General features: G+C 47.4%; 1 protein-coding gene across 1 annotated transcript in view; it reads right to left on the bottom strand.

Moving 5' to 3' along the window:
• Positions 1–24,877, bottom strand: part of TLCD3A (TLC domain containing 3A) — a 453,616-nt gene that overhangs the window by 151,791 nt on the left and 276,948 nt on the right. The window contains exon 4 of the mRNA XM_069615169.1: positions 16,567–16,662. Within this exon, the coding sequence (XP_069471270.1) occupies positions 16,567–16,662 (96 nt within the window). The remainder of the gene's footprint in view (positions 1–16,566; positions 16,663–24,877) is intronic.

The raw sequence follows: 24,877 nt of genomic DNA, 5'->3' as shown, positions 1-24,877 counted from the left end.
AGGCAAAGGCGGGAGTGCAGGGGGGGCACCACGGGCAAGGGAGGCGCCGGCGGAACCACCGGAGGGACAGGTGGAGCCGGAGGCGCCGGTGGACAAATCTCCTTGAAAAGCCCTTTGAAATATTCCCTCATGGGGTCCGTGTGCATAAGCGCTTGAAATTTACCAAAAAAGGCATCCTCAGGAGATTGTTTCGGGACTTGAGGAGGCCTCTCATGAGGTGGACAAATCCAGGGACGTTAACGGGGAAGGGTGCCACACCGGCCCCTCCACCGACGTATCCACCTAAATCAAAGGAGCCGCCCCCGCGGGCAACGAAACATTGTGCAGAAGAGGCATCCGGGCATTCCAATCATAAACCGGCCGGTAAGGAAGCGCACAAGGGACCTTAGGTTCACCCAAGAGACCGAGCCCTACACCAGAAGCCGATGGCGTAGTTGTAGGGGTAGCACCTAAAATGGCCGCTATGGTCGTGGCGGGAACGGGCGCCTTTTTGTCCTCAGCTGAGGGGAACTGCGGCACGTGAGGAAGTGAGGCAGGGGTCCCCGTTGACGGATCAGGGGTCTTAATCTTAGCCTTAACATAAGGAACCTCGGCCGAGCCGGTATGAGGCCTGGAATATTTTTGTGACATACCAACCGCCAACTGAGCCTCCGAAGGAAGGACCTCGGCACTGCCGGTAAAAGAAGAACTTTGCTTCTTTTCCCCCTCAACAGATCTGGTGTCACCACAAGAGCGGGAACGGTCCGCTTTCACCGGCAAAGCCTTGACCGCCCTCTCAGAACTGTTGGTAGCTTTAGCCTCTGTACGAGGGACCTTGGACCCAGGCCCGGTAAAAGCCTTTTCTGCGTGGGCCTCGAACATCCGTTCGGTAACTACAAGCCCAGCCAAGGCCTCGGGGCGCACCCCGGTTTTGTTTTTGAGGGAAGCCAACAGAGGTGCCTTGGAGCGTACTCCGGTGTTCACAGGCCCCTTACGGAGACCCTCGGAGAAAACTCTGGTAGAATTATTAGGCCCAACGGGCACCTCAGGTCGAACCCCGGTAACAGAGCGATCAACGCCCCTCCCAAACCGAGAGGAACCCGGGAAGGTATCCCCCGGCCGGGGTGCTCTGAAAAGTAAAGAACTTACCGGTCGTTTTTTCTTCTCGTCGATTAACGCCTGAAAATGCAAAGGAGGAGTTTGTCGGAACACCCCCTCCCACCGCTCCAACCGACGTTCAAGTGCCCGGACCGAAAGGGAGTCACAGTAAAAACAGGAGTCCCAACGGTGTTCTGGACCCAAACACTAAACAAAGAGGATGTGGATCCGCCCTCGCGAAGCGACGGTGACACGATGAACAATCTGGAAAGTCTAATTTTAAAGAAATAGATAGACTAGTAAACAAACGCTAGCGAGAGCCAGAGAGGAAAAAAGGGAAGAAAATCTTCTGAGGATGCAAGTGCGTCCGGCCCCGATCGAGCGGAGAAAAGGACTCATGGGCGATGCGGAGCCAAGGTGGGCAGGGTTACGGCAGCATTCTGGGCCCCGCGCAGGAAAGAGGAGGGACACATTTTTTAAAATAATTTTGATGCTTTTTACAAAGTGCTCCGGTCCCGTCCCACAGGATGGAGAGATGTCCCACAAGTATGGAGGAAAGGGGACGGGACGTAGGAGTAAAATGGAGATAGATCACTTGCAGCATCTTTTATTATTTGTGCCAGGCAATTATCGCCTCGACAATTTGCTGGTTTAAGAGAAACTTATTTTTTCAACCTCCAGTATGGAAACTTAGGTGAAGTTGAATCGTTCTGGTTTGGCAAGAGTGTGTGATTTGTCGGTTTGGGTTGTATTAGGAGGTATGTTTAGCTTTTTCTTATCAATTTTAACTTGGAGAGTGGAAATCTTGTCGCTGAGGGCCTTCTGGATGTTGGAGCACCATGTTTTATTTTTGACACCGTTGTCAGGTACCAGGATGGGGTTCTCCAATTCCTTTAGTATTGTTAAGAGCTCCTTGGTGACCGATTTGGCTTGCATTATTTTGTTATCAAAGCTTTCTTTTTCGGCTCGCCGTATTGCAGTTTTGTATTTAGTAGAGGTATTGATAAGGATGGCTTTATTTGCCTCTGATGGTGCAGGTTTCCAAGCGGATTCACTCTTACGCTTCTCATTTCTTAGAGATTTTAGGTATGGGGTAAACCAGGCATTTAAGTATGCTCTAGGTTTACTGTTTCTCATTTTTAATGGGGCAATAGTATCCAGGGCATTGGCCATGACTCTGTTAAATTCATTAACTAGTGTGGATGGATCTAGTGTGTCTGGCAAAGAATTTAAAGGTAGGGAGAATTAAATGGTAATAATCTGTCTGTGGTTATATTCTTTTGATTCCTTGTTAGAGTAGGGGGTGCTAATGGATTATTTTGGGATAGGAAGATTTTAGCGTCAATAGAGAAGGCTATAAGACAGTGGTCTGTCCATGCTTGAGGACTGATGGATGTGATAGTTGTGTTGCAATTATGGTCAGCCACCCAGTCAAGTCTTCGACCTTTCTCATGGGCAGGCTGTGTCACGTTTTGGGTAAAGCCGAGCTCTAAGAGGAAATTGGCTATGTTCGTAGCTTCTACATCTTTATGATCATTAAAGCCCAAATTCAGGTCTCCTAGTAGAAGGGCTTGTGATGTATTTTTTAGGTTATCTGATAGGATCGTAGAAATGTCCTCTTCAAACGAGCCGATGGGGCCTGGTGCCCTGTAGATAAAGGTGTTTGCAAATAGTTTATGAGTTAGATACGAAAATCTTGACAGTTAAGGTTTCACAAGATTTGGAGTACAAGGGTGTTTCTATTCTTATAGGCAGATTAGTTTTGGCTATTAAAGCTATGCCTCCTCTACGGGAGTAGGTTCTGTCTTCTCTAAAGATAGTGTAGTTAGAGGGCACATCAAGCATCAGGGCAGGGCCAGCTGCTTGGTGAAGCCAGGTTTCGGTAATAGCTAAGAAGTCATAGTTACCTATTTGTATAATGTCGGCAATTTCTGTAGCATGGACTATTAGTGACCTGGTGTTAATAAGTGCTCCTTTAAGGGCGGGGCTAGATGTTAGTTGAGTGGGTCAGGTAGTGCTATTGTGTTTGGCTGGCCTAGATGTTCGTCTATACTGTTTGTCTGTTTCGTGGTTATAGTTGCCAGCGGCACTTGGTGAGGGGTAGTTTTGTTTGTTAGGAGTGGCCTTATGTTGATTTCTATGCTGGGTGCATGCAGTATGATACCTGGCAGGCAGTTTGTATATTTTTGGTAATCTCGAGCGTAGTTTGGCGTTCCTGAGTGTAAGGTCACATGGGGTGTTGGTTCTAAGGGAGTTAGGTATGAAGTTGGGAATGGGTAGCATTCCTGAGAACCGTTCAGTATCTGGGGTGGTCACGGACAGTTTCGCATTAATTTTTGGCATTTCTGTGGACCTAATTTGTGGCAATGGGTTCGTTAGAGGCGTTGTGGACCAAAGAGCAATTAGGTAGAGGATGATAAGCATTATGATCTCAGACCATGTGGATATCTTGGAAGCGAACAGCAAAACTTAGTAGGCTAGTTAGCTGGGCAGTACGGCTGTCAAAATCACGGGAAAGTAACACTGCTAAATGGGCTAATTCACCAGGCCGTAAATGCAAGGGATCGTATACAATCAAACTCCATAGGTCAGACTAAGGTCTTGCATTTTGTTAGTTACTTATGTAGAGCACTAACGGACTATAGGTTGATACAGGAGGCAAGTTTAGCAGCACGTTTAATTGACTCCAGTGGCTAACATAGGTAAAAATAGTCATAACCTACTAGACAGTTGTGGGTAGGTTATGAATTAAGCAACGTACGCGCATTTGTACAGTGGAATTATAGCAGGTTAGACTGACGGCAAGGTGAGGTCATAGGTACTCACACATATACAATATCTTTCCATGGCTGGGAATGTTCCTTTGTAGTTAGGAACAGGTTACTACTATTCGAAGGACATCCCCACTCCTCCTTTTTGGCCATCATTAAAATCTAGGTTACTCACTGAGGTACAAGTGCCACCCCTCAGAGTAACACAGCTGAACATATCCCTTAGAGCATAAGAAAGAAAGCAGAATGGGCAGGGTGCTACATCCCAGGGTTCCTGAGTGAGTAGGAGTCAGAGTGGGTAGTGTGCTGTGTTCCTGGGTGCTTGAGAGAGTAGCATGCAGAGTGGGCGGGGCAGTAGATCCCTTGGTGCATGATCAAGATGGTGGCAGAGCAAGAATGGCGCTCTATCCCTATGTGCTGGAGTGAGTAAGATGCCAGAATAAAAAGATCCACTTAAAGGGAGGCTTTTGCATGTTAAACCAGCTGATGCATGCACAGAATGTAAGTGCTAAGACACCCAAGAGAGCTGAAAGCTCTGAGAGTCCCAAGAGAGAAGTGTGAACCAGAGACACCCAAGGGGCCCAAAGAAGCTGCAGGCACTTGCTGTTTTTGCTTTGCTCTTAAAAGTCAAATCTTGCTGTTTTTGCTTTGTGCTAGAAAGTCAAATCTTGCTGTTTTTGCTTTGTTCTAAAAAGTTAAATCTTGCTGCCCATTGCGAAATTCTCTGCATTTTGCTTGTATACTGTTTCTTCTCTGTAACTTGCCAGCCCAGTGACCTCACCACTCTTGTCCCACACCTACCTGCCTTAGCCCCCCCAGTATCTTCATCTTCTCCTCACTTCCACCCCAATGGCACTTTCTGTTTCTCCTATTTTCTCCAACTGCTTCTCCATTGACTATCCTTCCCTTCTCACCAAGTCTGGTAGGAAGAAATTAAAAAAGGATATCTTGGCCTCTAACCCTGGTCTTCCTATCGCCGACACCTTCTCCAATGCTTCCGCCAGACACACCCTTACCGACATCCTCTTTGTCGTTCCTTAGCCACATCTATGAACTCCTCATATGGTCTCTGTGCTCTGCCCGATCTCCTCCTCTCCCATTAATGGTGGCACTCGCTGGGAAGGTTTCAAGGCTTCCTTCGACTCCTCTAAAGTCATCATTAATGTCTACCTAAATGGCACTGTCATGGTCCAAGGCCCTCAGGCCAATCTCCTCCTCTCTGATAGGCGCTTCCCTTGCCTCATCAATTTCCTCTCATCTCCTGCTGTCCCCTCCTCTCCCCCCTTAGCTACCTTGCCCTCTCTCTCCTCCTCTGCCCCTCTTAGGGGTCTTTCTCCTCCGCAGGGCGTACCTCTGATCTGTACCCCTCCCCGGAAGGTCTTTAAGGCTGGGAACCTTCTTCATATTGCCACTCTCAACTCTCGCTCTGCCGTCAAACACTCCTCTGACATCTGCAACCTCCTAGAAGAACTAGACCTTGATGTCCTTGGTCTTACTGAGACATGGTTCACGGCCAGCTCTGTCACAAGCTTTGACACTCTCCTCCCTGATGGCTACAAGATCCTCTCAGCACCCAGATCCTCCCGGTCCGGTGGGGGAGAGGGGGAGGGGACGGGGTAGCCCTGATCTTTCCTGAGTGGATTCCTGCCTCTATCATTCCCACTCAGACCTACTCCCCTATTGAATGCCTTGTCTGTAGGCTTTCTCTCTCGCCTGCCCATTCTCTTATTGTGGTTACCATCTACCGGCCTCCGGGTGAAATCACCTCATTTCTCTCTGAGTGGGCAGACCTCTCCTCCTCCCTCCTGGCCTCTACCACTCAACTCCTCCTCCTCCTCAGTGACCTAAATATACATTTAGCCTCTCCTTGCTCCTCCTCGGTACTCTTCCGTGACCTCTGCGATTCCCTCTCCCTGTCCATCCTCCCCTCTGGCCCGGCTCACTCTGCAGGGCACACACTATGTCTTGATCTCCTCTGACCTCCCCCTCTCCATCCCTCTTACCGCTCCTCTCTCCTGGAGCGATCACTCCCTCCTCTCATCTCATCTCTCCCTCTCTTCCCCCCAAGCCAAGTCTACCCCAACACTGTCACGTACCTTCTCGGGCATCCGGCCCATGAAGCGTGTGTCAGTTGAGGCTTTTGCCGCCACTTTCTCTCCCCCCCTCCACCTTTGGCTGTCACACATCCTGACACAGCCCTGTCTCTGCTCTACTCCTCAATTTCCGATATGCTTGATGCTCTTGCCCCTGTGATGAGGATCCGTTTGAAGTCCAAAGCCAAGTGCAATTCCTGGTATGACTCTGACCTAGCTACGCTTAAACTTAAGTGTAGGGCAGCTGAGAGGAAATGGAGGACTTCATGTTCCTCCTCTGACAAACTGGCCTGTCGCCTGCTACAAAGGCAATACAGACTCTTTGTCCTCAACAAGAAGAGAGTCCACATTCAAGCTCATGTCTCTGCGGCATCTAACAACTCGGCCGAACTCTTTAAAATCTGCAAGGAGCTGGCCAACCCTGCTGCAGTCTCTACCTCTCCTGTTGCCTCCCAGGCTCTTTGCAATGCCCTTGCCTCTCACATCATTTAAAAAAAAACAGGACATCCTGTCAACCCTCTCCATCCACACCTCTCCTCTTTCCTCTCCATCTGTGCTTGCTGACCCTCTTTTAGCCACCCTCCCACCATCCTTCTCGTCCTTTCCTCTTTTCACCCCTGACGAGGTCGCTAGACAAGTCCGATCTATGAAAGCCTCTTCAAACAGGTTCATCCCTGTTCCTCTAAAACCATCAAGGACCATATTAACACCCTCGCTCTGCCCTTGCTGATTTTTGCAACCACTCCTTTGCCTCAGGATCCTCTCCCCTCTGAAGCACTCCTTTGTGCATCCTCTTCTCAAGAAACCCACAGCTGATCCTTCTTGTCCAGCTAACTATCGCCCAATTTCCATTACTCCCTTTCTTGGCAAACTCCTGGAAAAGTTGGCCATCTCTCAGCTTAACCTTCATTCCAATTCTGTTGGCTGTCTCCATGACGACAAGTCTGGCTTCAGAGCTGCTAGAAGAACCGAAACTGCTCTCCTGAGCATCCGTGAAGATCTGCTCTCCAACCTTGACTCTAACATTCCCTCTGTCCTCATCCTCCTCGATCTCTCTTCTGCCTTCGACACGGTCAACCATCCCATCCTGCTCAACCGTCTTCGTGAAAACCTGGGTATCACTGATCAGGCTCTGGCCTGGCTGTCCTCTTTTCTCTCAGATCAACCCTCTCAGGTCCAACTTGGGTCCTTCCTTTCATCTATCTTCCTCTCTACCTGTGGTGTTCGGTTACCAGTCATTTGGTCGAAAACCAAAGGATCGAATGCCATTTGATCGACAGTCAAATGGTTAAAAAAAAAATGGTCGATTTTGTTTTTTAAATGGGGGGGGGTTCCCCCCAAACCCCCATTTTCTTTATTAAAAATATTTTTTAACCAACAAAAACTAAATATATATATATATATATATATAAATAAAATAAAAAAATTCCGACCATTTCACTGTCGATTCGATCTTTTATTTTCGACCATTTGACTGGACAAATGGTCTAACCTCTCGCCCTGGCTTTTCAACCAATACCTGGCAACTCTCGCCCACTGCATTGCCACTTTCTACTCAAATTTCCAGTGCTACACTGACGACACTCAACTCATTTTCAAGCTGCCCTCTGTCACCTCTTCTCCCTCCCATCTCTGATTGCCTAACTGACATTCAAGATTGGTGTGCCGCAAATGATCTTTGTCTGAATGCCAGCAAGACAGAGATCCTCCTCATCGGGACACCTTCACCATCCTTTCCCCTCACTCTCTGGCCGGCCTCCCTTGGCCCTCCTCCTACCCCCACCTGCAAGGCTAAGAACCTGGGGGTCATCTTTGACCCCACCTGTTCCTTCTCCGCCCACATCGCTGAGGTCTCTAAAAAGTCAAATTTCCAATTGCACTTCCTCAGAGGTACTCTGCCTTTCCTCTCCTTCCCCCAGAAGCTCATGGTATCCCAAGCTCTGGTTCTCTCTAGCTTGGACAATTGTAACAGTCTCTTTCTAAATCTACCTGCCTCTACTTTCCGCCCTCTGCAACTAATCCAGAACAGGACTGCAAGACTTGTCTTTGGCCTCAATCCTTGTGATTGTATCTCTTGCTAGGGAGAATTCTCTGTAAGGCTAATTTCCCAAACCTAGTGAGTCCCCCAGCAGCTTTGCTGGATTTTTGGGGTTTATTTTTTTTCTCTCCTGCTAAGAGTGAGATTCTTTTGCTCCCACTCTTCGACATGATTTGAGGTGTTCTTTTAACTTTCCATGTGTTTTATGGGCTATGGGGTCTTTTACTCCATAGGGTCTCATGTGTTTTTTTATGTGGGTTACACAGCACCCTCCGTGCCGTAACCCAGGGGTGTCGTGGTGACCCCCCCAACATAGACTCCATACCCTGGGACTGACTACTGTCTCCCAGGGCATGTAAAGTCACCATTGGCTTTCCTAGTCCCAAATTATTAACAGAAACCAGTACAAACCATCATATTGTGGACGTACTGGTCGGGGCAATTCGATTGCCCCGGGGTCTGTTGTTCGAGGGGGCACGTCTCCGTCCCCCCTGATCGAGTTTTGGCTGGTGGCAGTGGATATTACTTTTTATATTCGACCGCGAATATATCTCTATGGGATTTTCCCATTGTTCGAGGCAACCAACTTTAGTTATTTAATTCTTATAGCCTCGAACATACCGCCGGTTTATTTATTAATTCACCGGTTGGTATTTTTGCCAGAACTCTATTCTAAAATGGCGTTTGTGTTCTCTTCTGTGACTCCAGCCCAAGTCGAGCCCTTTGTTCCACTTTTTGGCGGGCTTCTCCACAGAAGCCTCCAAAAGTGGTGCCACTCTGTCTGGGTACCACAGGGGATGTGGGAGGGGGTTTAGGCACCCTGATCTGAGTTACCTTGGTAACTCAAGTCACTCTTGTGTGATTGGCCAAAGTGGTGAGCCGGCCGGCTCACCACTTAGCATGTTTGATTAACAGCTAGGTTGAGTGAATGGTGGTGTGCTGCATAAAAGCAGGGCTTTGGGGACTGGAACTTCAGAAGTCGCCACAGGACCTAAGAATCCGAGGAGGGAGAAGCTGAGCCGACCTGTAACGACAACACCACCGGTGGAGCCCTGCTGAACCGTCTCACCACTTTTCCCGACGACGGAGATCTCCAGTCCGGAGAGTCTTCTTCGTTTGACTGGTGGGGTTAACCAGTTTCGCCTTCTTTTCACCTTCCTGGAGCATCTCGTGGCCGCCTTGCCCGTGCCCAGCACCCCGGCAACCGGAATACTACGGTTTACCATTACAGCAAAGAGAAGGGTAGTACCTTTTAACCGGAGGACTCCGCAGCTGGTTTCTTCCCTGGCAGTGCAACAACCTTCATCTTTCCTCCACGGCGAGACCTCTTCTTCCCCTGGACTAGAGACCGACTTGCACCTGCTGCCGGGAACAACTGCCCCCGCTGGAGCTTCCTTCACACTTAAGGTACTGTGTCCCGCCTGGCTTCCCTTGCGACAGATCGTTCGGGGTGACAGTAAAGCCTCGACTTTCTAACCTGGGCTAGCCTGGGACAACCTAGCTAACTTTTCCTGACTTTAATTTCATCCTTTTTGTGCGAACTATCTACAAGACTCTTTGGGCATAACCCCACTGTGTGAACCTGGACCCCTTCTGCTTGCTCTCTCCAAGAGTGGGCCTTGCAATTGACTTCCTTGCTCTCCAGTAGAACTCTGCCTATCCTGCCTTACTGTGGTTCTTTGTAAAAGTATTGAAACTCGTGTGCTTCCTTAAGGCTGCCTTTTTCCTCCCTTTCTTTACAACTTATTACAGCGTCATCTTATGTTAAACGCTCACCTCTGTCTGAAAATAAGTGGTGTTTCTCACTAAGACTTGTCTAATAAGTGAATAGGGTTGTGTATATATATATATATATATATATATATATATATATATATATATATATATATATATATATATATATATATAATAGTGACTGTGTGCTGAATTTACTCACCTCGTTTTTGCTAGTGTAAATTACAAGTGTGTTTTTAAATAAATAATTATATACTTTTACACCAAAGCTCTGGTCAGTTTGTTTGTTTGTACTACTGTGTCTCTGTACCTATTGTGTATACTCTGCATACTGCCTAACTCTTCTTGCGGGAAGTCTGATTGCTCAGCCACAGCTACCAAGTGAATCTGTGTGGTACAGACTGCTACCAAGTGGGTTTACTGCCAAACACCTGTAGTCTTAAATCTTTTGCAGTGGTCCCTAAGGGAACTGCACAGGTTTCTGCCTAACATCTCCCCAGCTCTGAAATCTCTCCACTGGCTCCCAGTGGATGCAAGGATTAAATTCAAAACCCTCTGCATTGTCCACAAGGCTTTCTGGGGCCTGGGTCCAAAATACCTTTGGCTATCCCTTCGCAAATACCTCCCCTCTCGAGCTCTTCGCTCCTCTACCTCCAACTCCCTCAGGGTCAGTCGTTTTTCAAAGAAACGAGCGGGTAGTAGATCTCCATCTTCGGCTGGGGCCTCCCTCTGGAACAGCCTCCCTGCCACTCTAAAACTTGAGGCGAACCATCTCTGGTTACGGAAGCACCTCAAGACCTTCCTCTTTTTTCTGCCTTTACTCTCCCTCTCTCCTGCTGATCTGTTCTCTCTTGGCACCGTGCACCTGGCCACTCTCTGTCCTTCGGGCCCAGGTACCTGCTCACCCTGCGACCATCCCGCACTGCCTCCGGGCCACCCCTTGCACTGGGGTCTATATCTGTACCCATACCGCTCCCCCCTTTTTCTTCCGGCACTTATCAGACCTACCCTATCTGCTGCCTTAAACCTAGCACTTGCAAATTGCTGGCTGCATTACCACTGTTTGTTGCATTTATTATTTATTTATTGTTATTTACCCGTTTCTCCTCTGCTTCGCACTATCCACTTCTCCCCTCTTTCATGCACTTTTCCCCTCCCGCCTCTCCCATGCACTTGCGCGTTCTCAAGTAAGCCTAGTAAGATCGCTGTTTTGTTCTCCCCTGTTCCCCTCCCTTGCCTTGTCGCGCTCTGAAACACTTGTGTATGAGCGCGATAGAAATAAAATATCGATCAATCAATCATTAACGAACCTAAAAAGCAAGTGCCTCTTGAGTGAGAGCCAAATAGAGGAACTTTGTACTTGAGGGACTGTAAGGAAGGTATAGTATAAACAGTAAAACAGACACAAGTGACCACAGTTCAAGGGTGTTGATCGAACTTTCACAAGGGCGTGATAAACGCCTATCTAAACCTAAATCTACAGATGGGAGCAAGCTACGACCACCAAATAATAATGATTCAGTCCTAGTGAAGTCTTGGCAAAATAAAAGGGCCTATACTAAAAAACCTATTGCCAATCCTTATTGCTAAATTTACAAATAGTGTGGGGTAATGTTCATAAAAAAGAAAGAAGTTTTCACAAAATGATATGTCAGGATGTTTGGGCCATTGGCCTCCCTTCCCCACCTTTTCAGCATGGGGCAAGGCGGTTCACTCGAGCAAAGCACACACTCTGGCTTCTTCGGCACGAGGATACAGTTCTATTTCCAGCAACAGGGCATTCAGTGCCCAAGTCTCTTATCAAAGTCTCTTGATTCAGAGGGCCTGATGTACAAACTATTAGATACAGAGTTCTGTTCTTCTTATAAGTATTCAACTCGGGTGCTTCACCCTGGATCCCCCTCAGCCGGGGTCATACCCCGGTTATTTTACGGTCATTCATGTGGATCCGCCTCTTCCTGGCTCAGATCCTACTTTTTAAACAAAGGTCAGAGAATATTAGTTCTCAGGTGACTCACGGTTTACCCCGTATCCGCCTCAGCCGGGCTCAGATGTGTCCCCTTTTCCAATTAGTCTCCATCAGCCGGGCTCGGACCAATTGTAGTTAACCTTGGTTTATCAAAGACTTTCGAATGTGCACAGGATTTAGCGTGACCCGTTGCAGGATCACTTTGATACAAACTTCTGTTTTATAATACAGTCGCCATTTAGTTGGATACCTAACATAGACCTTCGAATGAGCACCCATGTGGCACCGGACCACTCTGTCTATTGTATCTTGTTTGGCCTCCCCAAAGTTCATTCACTCGTTTGGTTTCCAATTATATTCGCGTCGTTCATCACATGCGTTTCACACACTGTCCTCTTTGGATTTCTTCATACCATTTTGCCACTTGCAACCTTGGTTCAAACACATGCTGGTTTGGTATCAGTCTCTCCGACTCACCGGCTGTCCTGTTGTCATGATTCCTGCCCCTTGTATCCCCAGCCCTCCAAGATGTCAGACTGGAGCCAGGCCACAATCACCTACATGGCCCTCAAGGGCCTCTCCATCCCTCCAAAGACCAACTTGGAGTCAGACTTGGCGCTTGTGGCACCAGACTCACTCACTCCTATAGGATAACATTGGGGATTGGACTTGTAGTGAATTGATGGGGACAAGATGGATGCCCCCACATATTTCGGTTCCCAGAACTGCATGTGCGGTCTAGTCTTTTGGGTGTGGTTCAGCCCAGAGGCACCTGGGATACCCAGCGACTATTTAAGCCACTCCCAGGCTGAGAAACATGCTTTGCGTTTTCTGCACCTGCAGCGTAACACTCACCGTGTTCGGATCGGTCTCCAGTAGGCCTGCATCTTTCTTCTGCGCTCAGCTCCTGCAAGAAGAACACCGTTAGGAACAGCCTTACCTCGCGGCGCTTCTGCCCATCAGTTATCGCTCCTTCTGTTCTGCGGGCATCTTCGCCGGGGTCATTCCCATCCCGGCACGCCGCTTCCTAAGGAGAAGGGAAAAGAACAGAAAAAAAGGCATTAGTAAGCATTGTGCAAATATTTGCTTATTTTTAAATACTGTACGAACTTCAAACGCTTACCTGAATCCCAGCCGCTCTGGGGGAACCCTGTCTCCGGAACTTCTCATCCATCTGCAAGAGGGAAAAGACACTCCAGGTTAGCGTGGAAACATCTAGAGGCGCTGCATACCGCGTTTACCCACCGCATTTGTTCTTCGTAACCGGCATCCACGCTAAAAACGCAACAGCACCTAAAAGACACAGAAAAAGAACTCAGTTCAATGCAAATACGAAAGAGGTGCATCGCGCGCTCTCACCTTCAGTGCTACTCATCTCAGCAGCACGCCGCCATCCCCGGACGCCGGCCATCATCTAAGGAAGGAAAGGAACAAAGTTAGAGAACTGTTCAAAAGGCTCATTATACTTACCTGTTGGACTCTTGCCAGTGAATTAACCAGGCAGCAACGAGCCCGCATCCATCAACGCGCCCCTGCGCTGAAGGCAGGATGGAGAGCACACTATCCAAGAAAACAAGGTGAGCTGTGGATCAAAGGGAAGGGTTGGACCCTGGGGAAGAAGGGGTTCAAGCACACAGAGACAATAGGGAGTTAAACTCTACCAATCCTGTGTTTCAGGCCCAGTCTCCAGTCGAATAGCCTCCAGGGAAGGGTTTGAGGTCGTAAGAGGTCAGAACAGGCTGAGTGACGTCCCTGTGGATACCAGGTGAGCATTACACCTGTCTTTACTGGTACTGCTTTGTTGTAGGACCCAAGGACAGTACCACAGCGGCAATCGTTCCTCCCGCCTTGGTTATCGACGCAGGAGAGCCCCGCGTACCTTCGATGCACAGTGTATGTTTGTTCAGCTTTAGTTCCCTGTCTTAGGCTTCTTACTCTCCAATGTTCCTGAAAGTAACAGTCTTTAAAGGTCAAGGGCACTTATCTCCTTGCAACCCTCTCTGGTCTTGCTGTCTTTCTCCTTGTATTAACCTGCCATCTTGGAACTGCTGTTTCCTTGTGTGCTTTTCCTCGCTCTGAGTGTGCTTTCATGCTCCGCATTTTATCCGTGTGGGGAAGTGTGATGGATGTCAGGTGTCTGTGTGTAATGATTAGTGATACCTGACAGTGACAGGCCAATTATACAGCTCTGGTGTTAGTCTGTTGCCTCTCAAGGTGAACAGTCTGTGAGACAGTGTTTGTGTTGGGAAAGTGGGGTGGGGGAGTTGAGTTCCTAGATATCCTACCTGGTAAGATGGGAAAAAGCTATTACAGGGAAGGGGATACTGTGTCTCACCATCCGGTGCCCCACTTTCACTCCCCGAAGACACTTCATTCAGGTGGTCCTCCTGCACTGGTCCACCCCCAGGAACCGGATCCAAAAGCGATGGGCATGTCCTGGCCACCTGGATGACAGATCCCCGGGGACTAGCGGGTGAGGCACCTTCAGGTTCTCACAGGGACATACAAGAAGGTGATCATGTCTGTAAGTGGCTGTGAGAAATGATTGGCCGTAACTTGTCCAGAAGGGTGACCCAACCAGAGGGGTGAATATTTGGTGCCAGCTGTGAGTGGGGTGATATATCTCTAAAAGCATAGTGGGCAGGGTGCTACATCGCTGAAACTGTCCCAGAGTGAGCATGGCACTGTATCCCTAGGCGCATAGTGAGCTGGGCAATACATCCCTGGAACTGTGGTGTGACTATAACCCTGGGCATTACAACAAGCGGCTAGGCACTATATCCATGAGACTGTTTATAGTGTTATGGATGCTAGGTGCAGACAATGGGTTTAGAACAAGGAAAGGAAATAGGACAAAGAAACAGAAAAAAAACAGTAGGCCTGTTAGACAGGGAGAGTTCCTGGTGCACTACAGTTTATCCCTTTCATGCACCTTTTGTTTATACTGTACAGAGAGGAAAAAGTGTTTATACTTTATAGAAAAAACCCTAGGACATATAGGTGCTTATGTGATTACCAATTCTGACAAGAATAAAGTCTTTTGAAATATGCCATTAGTTAATTGTTCTGTTGGTCTAGCATATAGCTTAGTGATGAATATACACATGTGACTGACCGGTGGAGGAGTGTGAAGGGTGAGTTTTGGTGTGCACTGTACAATGGCATTTGCTTTCACATGTGCAGCATCACGGTATTGGCCATCACTATGTTTATGAGGGAAGTGGGTGGGGTGACTGTGGGAGTGTTACATGTTCAGGATATTGGCACATGATGCTGTGTAACACACATTTCGTGCTTTCCCCTTCACCAACATGTGTTTGTGCAGTTATTGTCTCTGGTTTTGGGTTGCCTCTTGCACTGACATGCAATATTGGCATTACTTTGGATTTACACAATGGCAGACCAATGCAGCAGTCTCGGTGCGTGGCGCACTGTCTGATTGCCATGTACTGAAGTCATTCCTCTTTGCTTGTGCTTTCTGTCCTCCTCTACCCTGCTGAAATCCTGTCTGAATCTGCACTGGTCACCTGGCTACCCTCTGACCTCGGGCCAAGGTTCCCTCGCCCGCCACTTGCACACCTGCACTGACTCGCTGGCATCCCCCGCACTGGACTGTTTTTCTGATGTCTGCACTTAGCCTTGCACTTGCCACCAGCCGCCCACACATTGATGCTTTTCATTGTTATTGTATTTCTCATGATGTCCTTCCCATGTACTGCACTGCCCCATCCATCTTCCCCCCGCAATTGCCACCTTCCCTACTTCCCATGTGCTTGCGCCATTTCAATGTCACCTGGCCTAGCAAGATCGTTTCCGTCTTCACTCTGTTCCCCCTCCCCTGACTTGTTGCGCCTTCAACCTTGTGTATAAGCGCATTATGAATGCCATATCATTTTATTTGATTTCATATCATATCCTTCACACATGTGAGGTACAGTGATGTGTTTATTGGGAAATCTGTTCTGGTAATAGCAGCTCATTGAGGGTCAGGCCGTGACAAGCCTGGCCAGTGTCTGTTCATGTGGCACACATTGAGGCTGCTTTTTATTATGTCATTGTCTAGCTATTTCTCTGTGGGGATTTGTGACATGACATTATCACATGGCCAGCAGGGCCTCACTTTACCATTGACTTGTTACATGTGTATGTTAGGAGATGGTTGCAGACAGCAATTGTGTTTGAGCAGCTGCCACACTCAAGGATTTGGGACAGGTGTATGCATTAATGTGCCACCGGGAAATTACAAGTCACGGCGGAGCGGGAAGTCAGGCGGCGGATTTGTTAAGTTCCCATTCCTATGGAGTCCCAGACGACTCCATGGGATCAGGTTCAAAGAAGCATTGGGAATTTGATAACGGTGCCGGTGCTTCCGTGACAACTCTGCAGGTGGGTGTTGTTGCGCCCAGCAGGTCAGACCTGCTGGACAAAATTGCCACCGCCTGCAGATTCGCAGTGTGGCAATCCGTAGCTACTTGCACCCTTATTTCAGGACCACCACACTCATGATGAGGCCCACTGTTTTCCAAGGGTTATGAGCTGTTCTGGCTTGGGGAATATGGTGGGTACCATTAAGGAGTACGTCATAGCTTACCTGGATCATGAACACCCCGATCACGACAGAAAACATTAGAGGTGCGTCCAATTAACCACCCTTGACAATAAACAACACTCCCCAATAGGAACATCGTAACTGCAACCACAGCCCCAAGCACCGAAGCGCCTGACCCGACGAAGAAGAAACATAACACAAGCACATGCAGGAAGTTGTTTGTTAATGGTTGTTTGTTGTTGTTAATTAAATGCAGGCATATGATACACACACCGAAATGCATGATTGTAATTAAGTAAGTGCCAATAAAAACATTTAAAAATAAAATAGCTTACCTGGATCAAAACTTTACCAAGTGACACAAATGGAGTACTTAATTCAGCTACAAGGAGGCATCCCACAAAAAAATCTCCAAGATCTCGTCTAAAATACTGTGGATGCAAAGAAAAACAATACAATTACATTTAGGCGGGTGTGTATAAAAACACTCATAAATATTGCCCGAGTTAAATATCAAAAAGACAACATTCATGGCATTAAAAGTCATAATGGTGCAATAACCCTTAAATCTGCATATGTGATCACACCACACAAAGCTTGCGATGTAATCCAGCAGACTGTGCACTTAATGTCCCAGGTAGTGCACACAGGCCTACAGTGTGTAACTGTACAGACTCATAAGTGTTCACAATCTAACATAATACACTGCACAAGCCACATGCACTGTCTGCAGCATTACCCCTCACTTGGCATGCATACATGCACAATGTCCAGAACAAAAGCAAAAATGACTGAATTATGACTGTCTTGTAAAATAACATACCAACTTTACATTTGTGGACTTTTAGTCTTGATTTAAGAAGACCTTAATATTGCACTCCAAGTCCTTTGTCGCAACACATTGTATCTGTATATAGGCAATTGCTATTTCTTCATAGCCATGTTGCCATTACTAAAAAGAATTTGATATGCTCGCACATATTCTTGGAAACAAGACAGGGCTAAGCAGCACAGGTTCCATAACCAGTCCTGCGCTTAGACGGTGGTGGCCGGCTTGAAGCGAGTTAAAGGGATAGTATAGTAAAAAAAATGTATTTAAAAAATAGATAGGCCACATAAAAACAAAAATACTAGCATCCTCCTTTTTAAAACTTCCTATGTAAAATTTTGAGCTATTCAAGCTCAAAATTCGAAAAAGCAAGCACAGGGGCGCAGCCATTTTGTGAAATGGGGGCCCTCCTGTGCTGGCTTTTGCTTTTGCGGCACTAATGAAGGAAAAGCCAGCCAGCTGTAGTAAACAAAGTCTACCGCTGGGTGGCTTTCCCTTCATTAGTGCCGGGACTCGAAGGACGCGGACCGGAGACCAGAGCAGGAAAGCTGCAGCTGAATCTCGGTAAGTGCTATTTATTTTTTTTACAAAAAATAAGCACTAGCTGCGTTTTTTTTTCCTAAGTTTTCCGGGCTGGAGGAGCCCGGAAAACTTAGAAATAAAACTGCAGCTTTAAAAACGTTGTATTTATGTTTGCGGTCGCTTCAAGTTATTGTGTTGGAAAACGCTGCGGTTTTTCTTTCCAAGTTTCTCAGGCTCCTCCGGCTCGGAGGAGCCTGAGAAACTTGGAAAGAAAAACTGCAGCGTTTTCCAACACAACCGCGTTGTGTCTGCCTGAATCTGCTTTACCATTTGGGGCTCTCGGGCTCCCGGGGAGCCCGAGAGCCCCAAATGGAAAAGCAGATTCAGGCAGACACAACGCGGCATTGCGGAAAACAACCGCGTTGTGTCTGCCTGAATTTGCTTTTCCATTTGGGGCTCTCGGGCTCCCCACGGGGAGCCCGAGAGCCCCAAATGGAAAAGCAGATTCAGGCAGACAACGCGCCATTGCGGAAAACAACCGCGTTGTGTCTGCCTGAATCTGCTTTCCCATTTGGGGCTCTCGGGCTCCCCACGGGGAGCCCGAGAGCCCCAAATGGGAAAGCAGATTTAGGCAGACAACGCAGCATTTAGCATTTCCCATTTGGGGCTCTCGGGCTCCCCACGGGGAGCCCGAGAGCCCCAAATAGGAAATCAGCTGCAGGTAGAAACACTACGCGGCATGTAAACATAACCGCGTGTGTTTCTGCCTGCTGTGGCTTTCACTTTGGGTCTCCGGTGCTCCCCTGGGAGCACCGGAGACCCAAAGTGATAGCCACAGCAGGCAGAAACACACGCGGTTGTGTTGGAAAATGCTGCGGTTTTTCTTTCCAAGTTTCTCAGGCTCCTCCGAGCCGGAGGAGCCTGAGAAACTTGGAAAGAAAAACCGCAGCGTTTTCCAACACAATAACGTTGTATTTATGTTTGCGGTCGCTTCAAAAGCGACCGCAAACATAAATACAACGTTTTTAAAGCTGCAGTTTTATTTCTAAGTTTTCCGGGCTCCTCCAGCCCGGAAAACTTAGAAAAAAAAACGCAGCTAGTGCTTATTTTTTGTAAAAAAAATAAATAGCACTTACCGAGATTCAGCTGCAGCTTTCCTGCTCTGGTCTCCGGTCCGCGTCCTTCGAGTCCCGGCACTAATGAAGGGAAAGCCACCTAGCGGTAGACTTTGTTTACTACAGCTGGCTGGCTTTTCCTTCATTAGTGCCGCAAAAGCCAGCACAGGAGGGCCTCCATTTCACAAAATGGCTGCGCCCCTGTGCTTGCTTTTTCGAATTTTGAGCTTGAATAGCTCATAATTTTACATAGGAAGTTTTAAAACGGAGGATGCTAGTATTTTTTTTTTTTATGTGGCCTATCTATTTTTTAAATAAACATTTTTACTAGACCATCCCTTTAAATAAAACATTTTTTTTTTAAAGAAAAACAATAAAATAGAATTTATGTAGTGGCAGAATTTTAAACACAATCAGCATCCGGTTACAGGGAACAGACAATCAGCTGGGAAAGGGCTGCATTCCGATGCATGGTTTTTGCCTTCTCTCCAGAACACCATCGGCCCTCACTGCCTCGACCCGCTGCCTTCGCTGACCTCTGCTTCCTTTCACGCTCAAATGTGTTCTTTTGTTTTACGTGAACCTGTTTGATTGCACTTCAAAGCCTTACCTTTGTTCCCTGCCAGGTATGTTAGCGGAAAATGATCTATGCAAGTTCCCTTTGCATTTCCATAGCAGTCATCTTGTCTGCACCATTGCCTTTGCCAGAAAACAAAGCCCTTAGCACCCAAGATGTTATGCCAGAGTAATCGATGGGCTGAAGTAAGAGCAAAAGAGCAATACAAACTGGCAAGGGTTCCTCCCATAACAAAACAAAAGCACTTTTGCTTTGCCGTTTTCAGTAGATAGGGACATGGAAATAAGAGTCCTGGACATCTAAAGACACAAACAAATCTAGCAGCTCCATACATTGGGGGTTCTGAGCTAAAGCCACCATCTCAAATGTGGCCTTGCAGAGATGTTTGTTGAGGAGCCTCAAGGTTGCAGAGTAGCTTCAAGCCCAGAATGGGCCTGAGGCATCTGTCCTTTTGGGGTATGAGGATATTGCAGAAATAGCAGCTTTCCCAATTTCTGCAAATTGCACAAATACCATTGTTCCCTTAGAAAATGCTTATAGATTCATAGATTCTTCTACGAGATACTATTTCTGGATGGGGCATGAGAAAAGAGCAGGGTTTGTGGAACGACCTTTGTAGGACTTGGAGTTAGTAACAGTGGGACACAATCTGGTCGGTGCAGTGCTGATGCTATGGGTTCCCACTGTTGATAAACATCCTCATCCTGCCCGCCACAGGTGGGGTGTGGGGCGGTGTGTGTGTGTGTGTGTGTGTGTGTGTGTGCGCATGTGTGTGTGTGTGTGTGTGTGTCCGTCCCCTCCGTGACCTCACTGGGAGTGACTCCCCTTCAGTGAACAAGGACTCCCTTTCATGAGAGCAACTCCTATAGCCAATGTACCCTCTGCCTATATAGTAATAACGTTATGTTTGACTAAAGATAAGGCTTAACTTTCCTCCTGCTTAACAACTTGCAATGAACACACCCCTTCTCATTACAGGAGCAAGAATAAAGGGCCAGAAACCCTTAAATAGGAGGAGGAGATTACCAATGCCGAAGTGACTCATTCAGGTGAGAGAGTCAGCAAGGGGAGGAGCTGTGCAGACCAGTGGAGCCTGTTGGAGCACGTAAAGAAGCAGATCTGAAATGCCACATGAGGAGACGTGCAAGGCTGGAGAAGCAAAGGCCAGAGTGAACCAAACCTCGAGGTGGGACCATGTACAGGACATGCTGGGCCCAGAACCCGCTAACCGATGCAGATTCCAGGGACGAAGGGAGGATTGGATATTCTGCTCTCAGCAAGTGAGCCAGCGAAGAGTGAGAGAGAGAGAGAGAGAGAGAGAGAGAGAGAGAGAGAGAGAGAACGGCGAAACCCGAAAACCCATAGCATCCAGTATAGAAAAGCAGCAAACAGTGGAGAACGCTGCTGCCACTTGCAAGACAGTCCCTCCCAGGAGCAAGCACCACAGATTAGCAGGAAAGCGGGTTGCCCACATCGGAGGTAGAAAAACAACTAAGTAAGCAAGCGGGGAAGTGGGAAGGACTACCTTAACCACATCTAAGGGTCACACAGAACTGAAAAGCCTGAGGGAGCAAGACGAGTTAAGGGGTTGCCGGAGCCTGAGAGACCAGCGCAGCATAAACCCACCAAAGGGTCACAGGGATCCTAGCAGACTAAGTGATATATTAGTTAAGGGGAACCCAGACTAGCCCCAGGGGCAGAGCAAGAACAATAGCTCACAGGAGCACCCAGAAGTTGCTCAAAGTGTGGCGAGATCGACCAAGTTGGTGGAAGAGAATCGGGTAAATACCCCTCCATATAAAAAAGATTTGACATTTTGTTTTTCCAGGAACTTGAGACTATTTTGAACTTTGAGGACCTTTTTGATAGACTGACAAGAACGGTTTTATTTGAAAGGAACTTTTGTTACCTAATATTATTGTATCAAGACCCAGGATGGATTCCTAGATAAGACAGAGAACTCTGGGAAGATCCAAGAGTGCAGGGCACTCCTTATATTTCTTTTTGGTTTTTCTAAGTGGTAGGGCCAGTTTAGCAGATGGGTTTGGACCGAGGACTATTTTGTTTTGGCCAAACACATGCACCTTAGTTTTGTTTGATTAGGAAGGGAACTCCCTTTTAGTAGTAGGGTCAGTGGGCGGTTTCCTTTTATTTTAAATAAATTTACATTCAAACCTCTGGTCCGAGTCCTTCTTTTGGCTTGCCACAACCCACACACTAAGGACGCTACTTACAGTGCAACAGGCACCCAGGATCCGGTGAGGGAGCCCCATGCACCATACAGTGGTGTGGGAAAGGATTTCCTGACATGTATGCTCTAGGATATTTCATAGATCAGGTAATATGTGGAAGGAATGTATCCATTAGTATCAAGCCACTAGTCATCTTGTTAATCCTTCCTTGAAAAGTGTAGTACTTTCATGACTTGTAATACTTTTTCAATATTACCAAATTGTACAGAGAACGTATTAGTAGATCGAAATTAACTAACTGGGGGAGTGGGCGGAGCCTACAATAATTTAGTGTTGGAATTCAGGACGAACACATTCGCCCTTAGCACTTAAAGGGCTGAATGAAGGGTGTTTTTGGCATCCAATGTGTGCAATCCACTTCCTGGTCATGTCACAGGAATGTATAAAGTAGGTAGCAAAACCTACTGTAAAAAGAAAGTCCAAGCCAAGTTTCAGCACATATTTAGGGGACATTTCAGGACCCCCATTTCTCTGAAATATCTCCTAAAATCGTCTTAGGCAGATTTCTCATTATCATTATTGATTTGATATTGCCGTTAGGAATATTATTTTTCCCGGAAAGAAATTCCAGGCAGCCATTTTTATTGGTTCAAATTATAAGCTCATACATTTTTCTTTGACTACATTCAGTTCCTATAAAAGAGACGACTTCTTCATTTGTGGGATTATACGCTCTATGAATGGAGATTCAAGCTGTGGTCGTATTTGTTTTCTATCAGGTTATGGCAGTGGCAGCGATGTGAATTTGGAAAATATTTGAAAGAACCAATAAATGGATTCGGTGCAAATCATTATGCTGGCATGATATGGCAAAGTGTTCCTACTTTTTCTGGTTAGAATTACTGGACGTGGGCTTAAGCTTTCTGATAATTGGTTATGTGACGAATTGAGGGAATTTGTTGTCCTTTTTTCCCCCCCAAAGGGAGCTCCTCTCACCTCCATATCCTCCTTCTGTGAGGCTAGGGAGGTGAGCTAATTCTGCAACACCCTCCATAGGGGTTGAGGCAAGTAGGACCTCACCGGGAGAGACTCCCCTTTGGGGACAAGGATTCCCATACCTGTGAGGAGCTCCCTGAGGCCCTCCAAGTGATAGCTTATATGGACTTGTATACTAAACCAGAGTGTTTTCAGTTGCATGAAGATAAAGTGAACCTATTTCTTCAGCCATGAGAAACAGGATAACCCTTTAAATCAGACTCTGCAATAGTCTTTGCTGAGGAGCCTAACGAGCAATGATATGCCAGGGAACAAGAGAGTGAGGGCAGAGAGCAAAGAGAAGGCAGAGAGCCGAGAGAACCCGGTATGCTGAGAGAACCACAGGAAGCAACCTATACGTAGCAGAGCAGAAGGAGGAGAGGCTGTCGCATAACGCAGAGCCAGCATAAACCAGAGCGGTGTGGAGCAAAAAAAACCTGGGCAGAGCAGAGGAAATCAGAACATGGTGGAACTGAGCGTTGGTGGTGGCATGACCACTAAGCAATCGTGGTGGGCAGCTCCTCGCCCCCATACAACGAAGCCAACAGCATCAGCGGGAGTAAGACATTCCCGATCCGAGTCACAGGCCCAGTGTTATACCAAAGGCAAGAGCGGGAAGCAGAGCGGAGACGCTGCAGACACTAAGCCACGGAGCAAGGAAGAAAGCAAGAGAGAGTCCAAGGTACAACAGCTACCAATGCCGTTACCCCTGAAAACAGTGAAGTAATACAGGGAACGGAAATACCAAAAGGCCAAGATGGACTCATAAGTTAAACGAAACTCGTGCCGGTAATAATGCGAAAAGAAGTAGACATAATCTGACAAACCAGAACTGTGTTAGCGGTTTTCGTGTTTCACTTGCTCTCATCAAGAAGGGGGAGAGAAATAAAGTTGAAATGTTATTACCTCAGAACTGTGGTAAAAAGAAACACTAAAACAGAGTGGGATAGAAGCAAAACTAGAATATTATTACACCAGAACTGTGTTACTGAGAGAAGGAGAAACACAAAGCCAGAGTACAAGAGAGAAAGTTGGAAGCTTGTTAAACTGGGAAAAGGTAAAGGTTAACCCATATCCAGAAGATAAGAAAGAAAGCTTGAATTAAAAGTTACTCACCGTTGTGACAAACATACTCCTAGTTCAAAGTCCTCTTTCCTCAATACTGCCTGGGTGTCGTTCGCTGGGGACGGCAACTGAGCCTTTTTTCCCCCTCGCAAAAAGCGCATTTCTCTCTAAATTACAGACCCTTTAGTGTGCATGTCTACAGGTGCATGCACGCTCTGCGGACCCTGCTCTCCGGCGGCTCACCTCAGTCCCCCTCTTTCGTGTTCACCAGTTTAATCGATACTGACCATCTCCTATTAGGGGGGTGGATGGTGGGTCATATGGAGATAAGGGACTATGGAATCGGAGTAAATTAGCCACTAAGGCGAGTAACTTAATTACTCCAATGTCCAGTCCCCTTTCTTCCATACTGCATGGGCGATTACAACCCCTTTCAGACCTTTGGGATGTGAGTGGCTCATTATGCGAACAAGTTACTCAACACTGCCTGGCCAAACGCTGCGTCTCATCTGGCGCTACTGTCCAGTACAACCTGAAGGCTAGCCTGGTTCTTTTTCTGTATGGTGAAGATCCTTGAAAAGAATCCTGAGCCCCTCTGTAAGGAGAGGTACTTCCACCACTGCAATGCTTCGCATCAGAGAAGTGATCACCGCCAGTAGTGCTGGAGACATATCTGAAGAAGGGGGGCAGAGAACGGCGGATGGGGAAGAATTGGGAGCCAAAAACCTATGAAAGTGACTGACCGGATCCAGGGGTCTGAGAACAGATGACACCAGTGTAGACTGGAGGGCTAGTCTGCCCTCCACCCCACACCCTCCACCAGAGTACTGTGGACCCAGATGCCACCCTTCTAGTTTTTTTTGTTTTCTGCGGTTGGGACTGGGGCTAGGAAAAACCCCTTTGGTGTTTGCTGTTTTCGCCTACGTAGGTTTGTCCTGCCCATCTGTCCTGATAGCCCCTGAATCCTTAAAAGGATCTAGGTCTTTCCTCCGACCTGCCCTGTCCAAAGCTTTTGGCTGCTTGTTTAGCTAGAATGGGCAGGGACATGGAAATCTGGGAACTCACGTCGTTTTAGTAAACTCCTCTTCGGTGGATGAATTAAACAAGTCCACCCATTCTAACGGCTGGTCCAAGATATGATCCTGCACTTCCGAATTAAACCTTGTTGCATGCATCCATGCTGTGTGCCACATCCAAGTTGCGATGCATACTGCACGCCCTGCTGTATCTATGTGGGCCAACAATGACTCTATCAGTTCGTGCGCTACAATCTTCGCCTCTGCCAATCCAGCCCTAAAGGCCGCCTGCCTA

The sequence above is a fragment of the Ambystoma mexicanum genome, chromosome 9 (assembly GCF_040938575.1).
Source record: "Ambystoma mexicanum isolate Mex_15411 chromosome 9, UKY_AmexF1_1, whole genome shotgun sequence".
Classification (NCBI taxonomy): domain Eukaryota; kingdom Metazoa; phylum Chordata; class Amphibia; order Caudata; family Ambystomatidae; genus Ambystoma; species Ambystoma mexicanum.
This window is presented reverse-complemented; position numbering and strand designations above follow the sequence as displayed.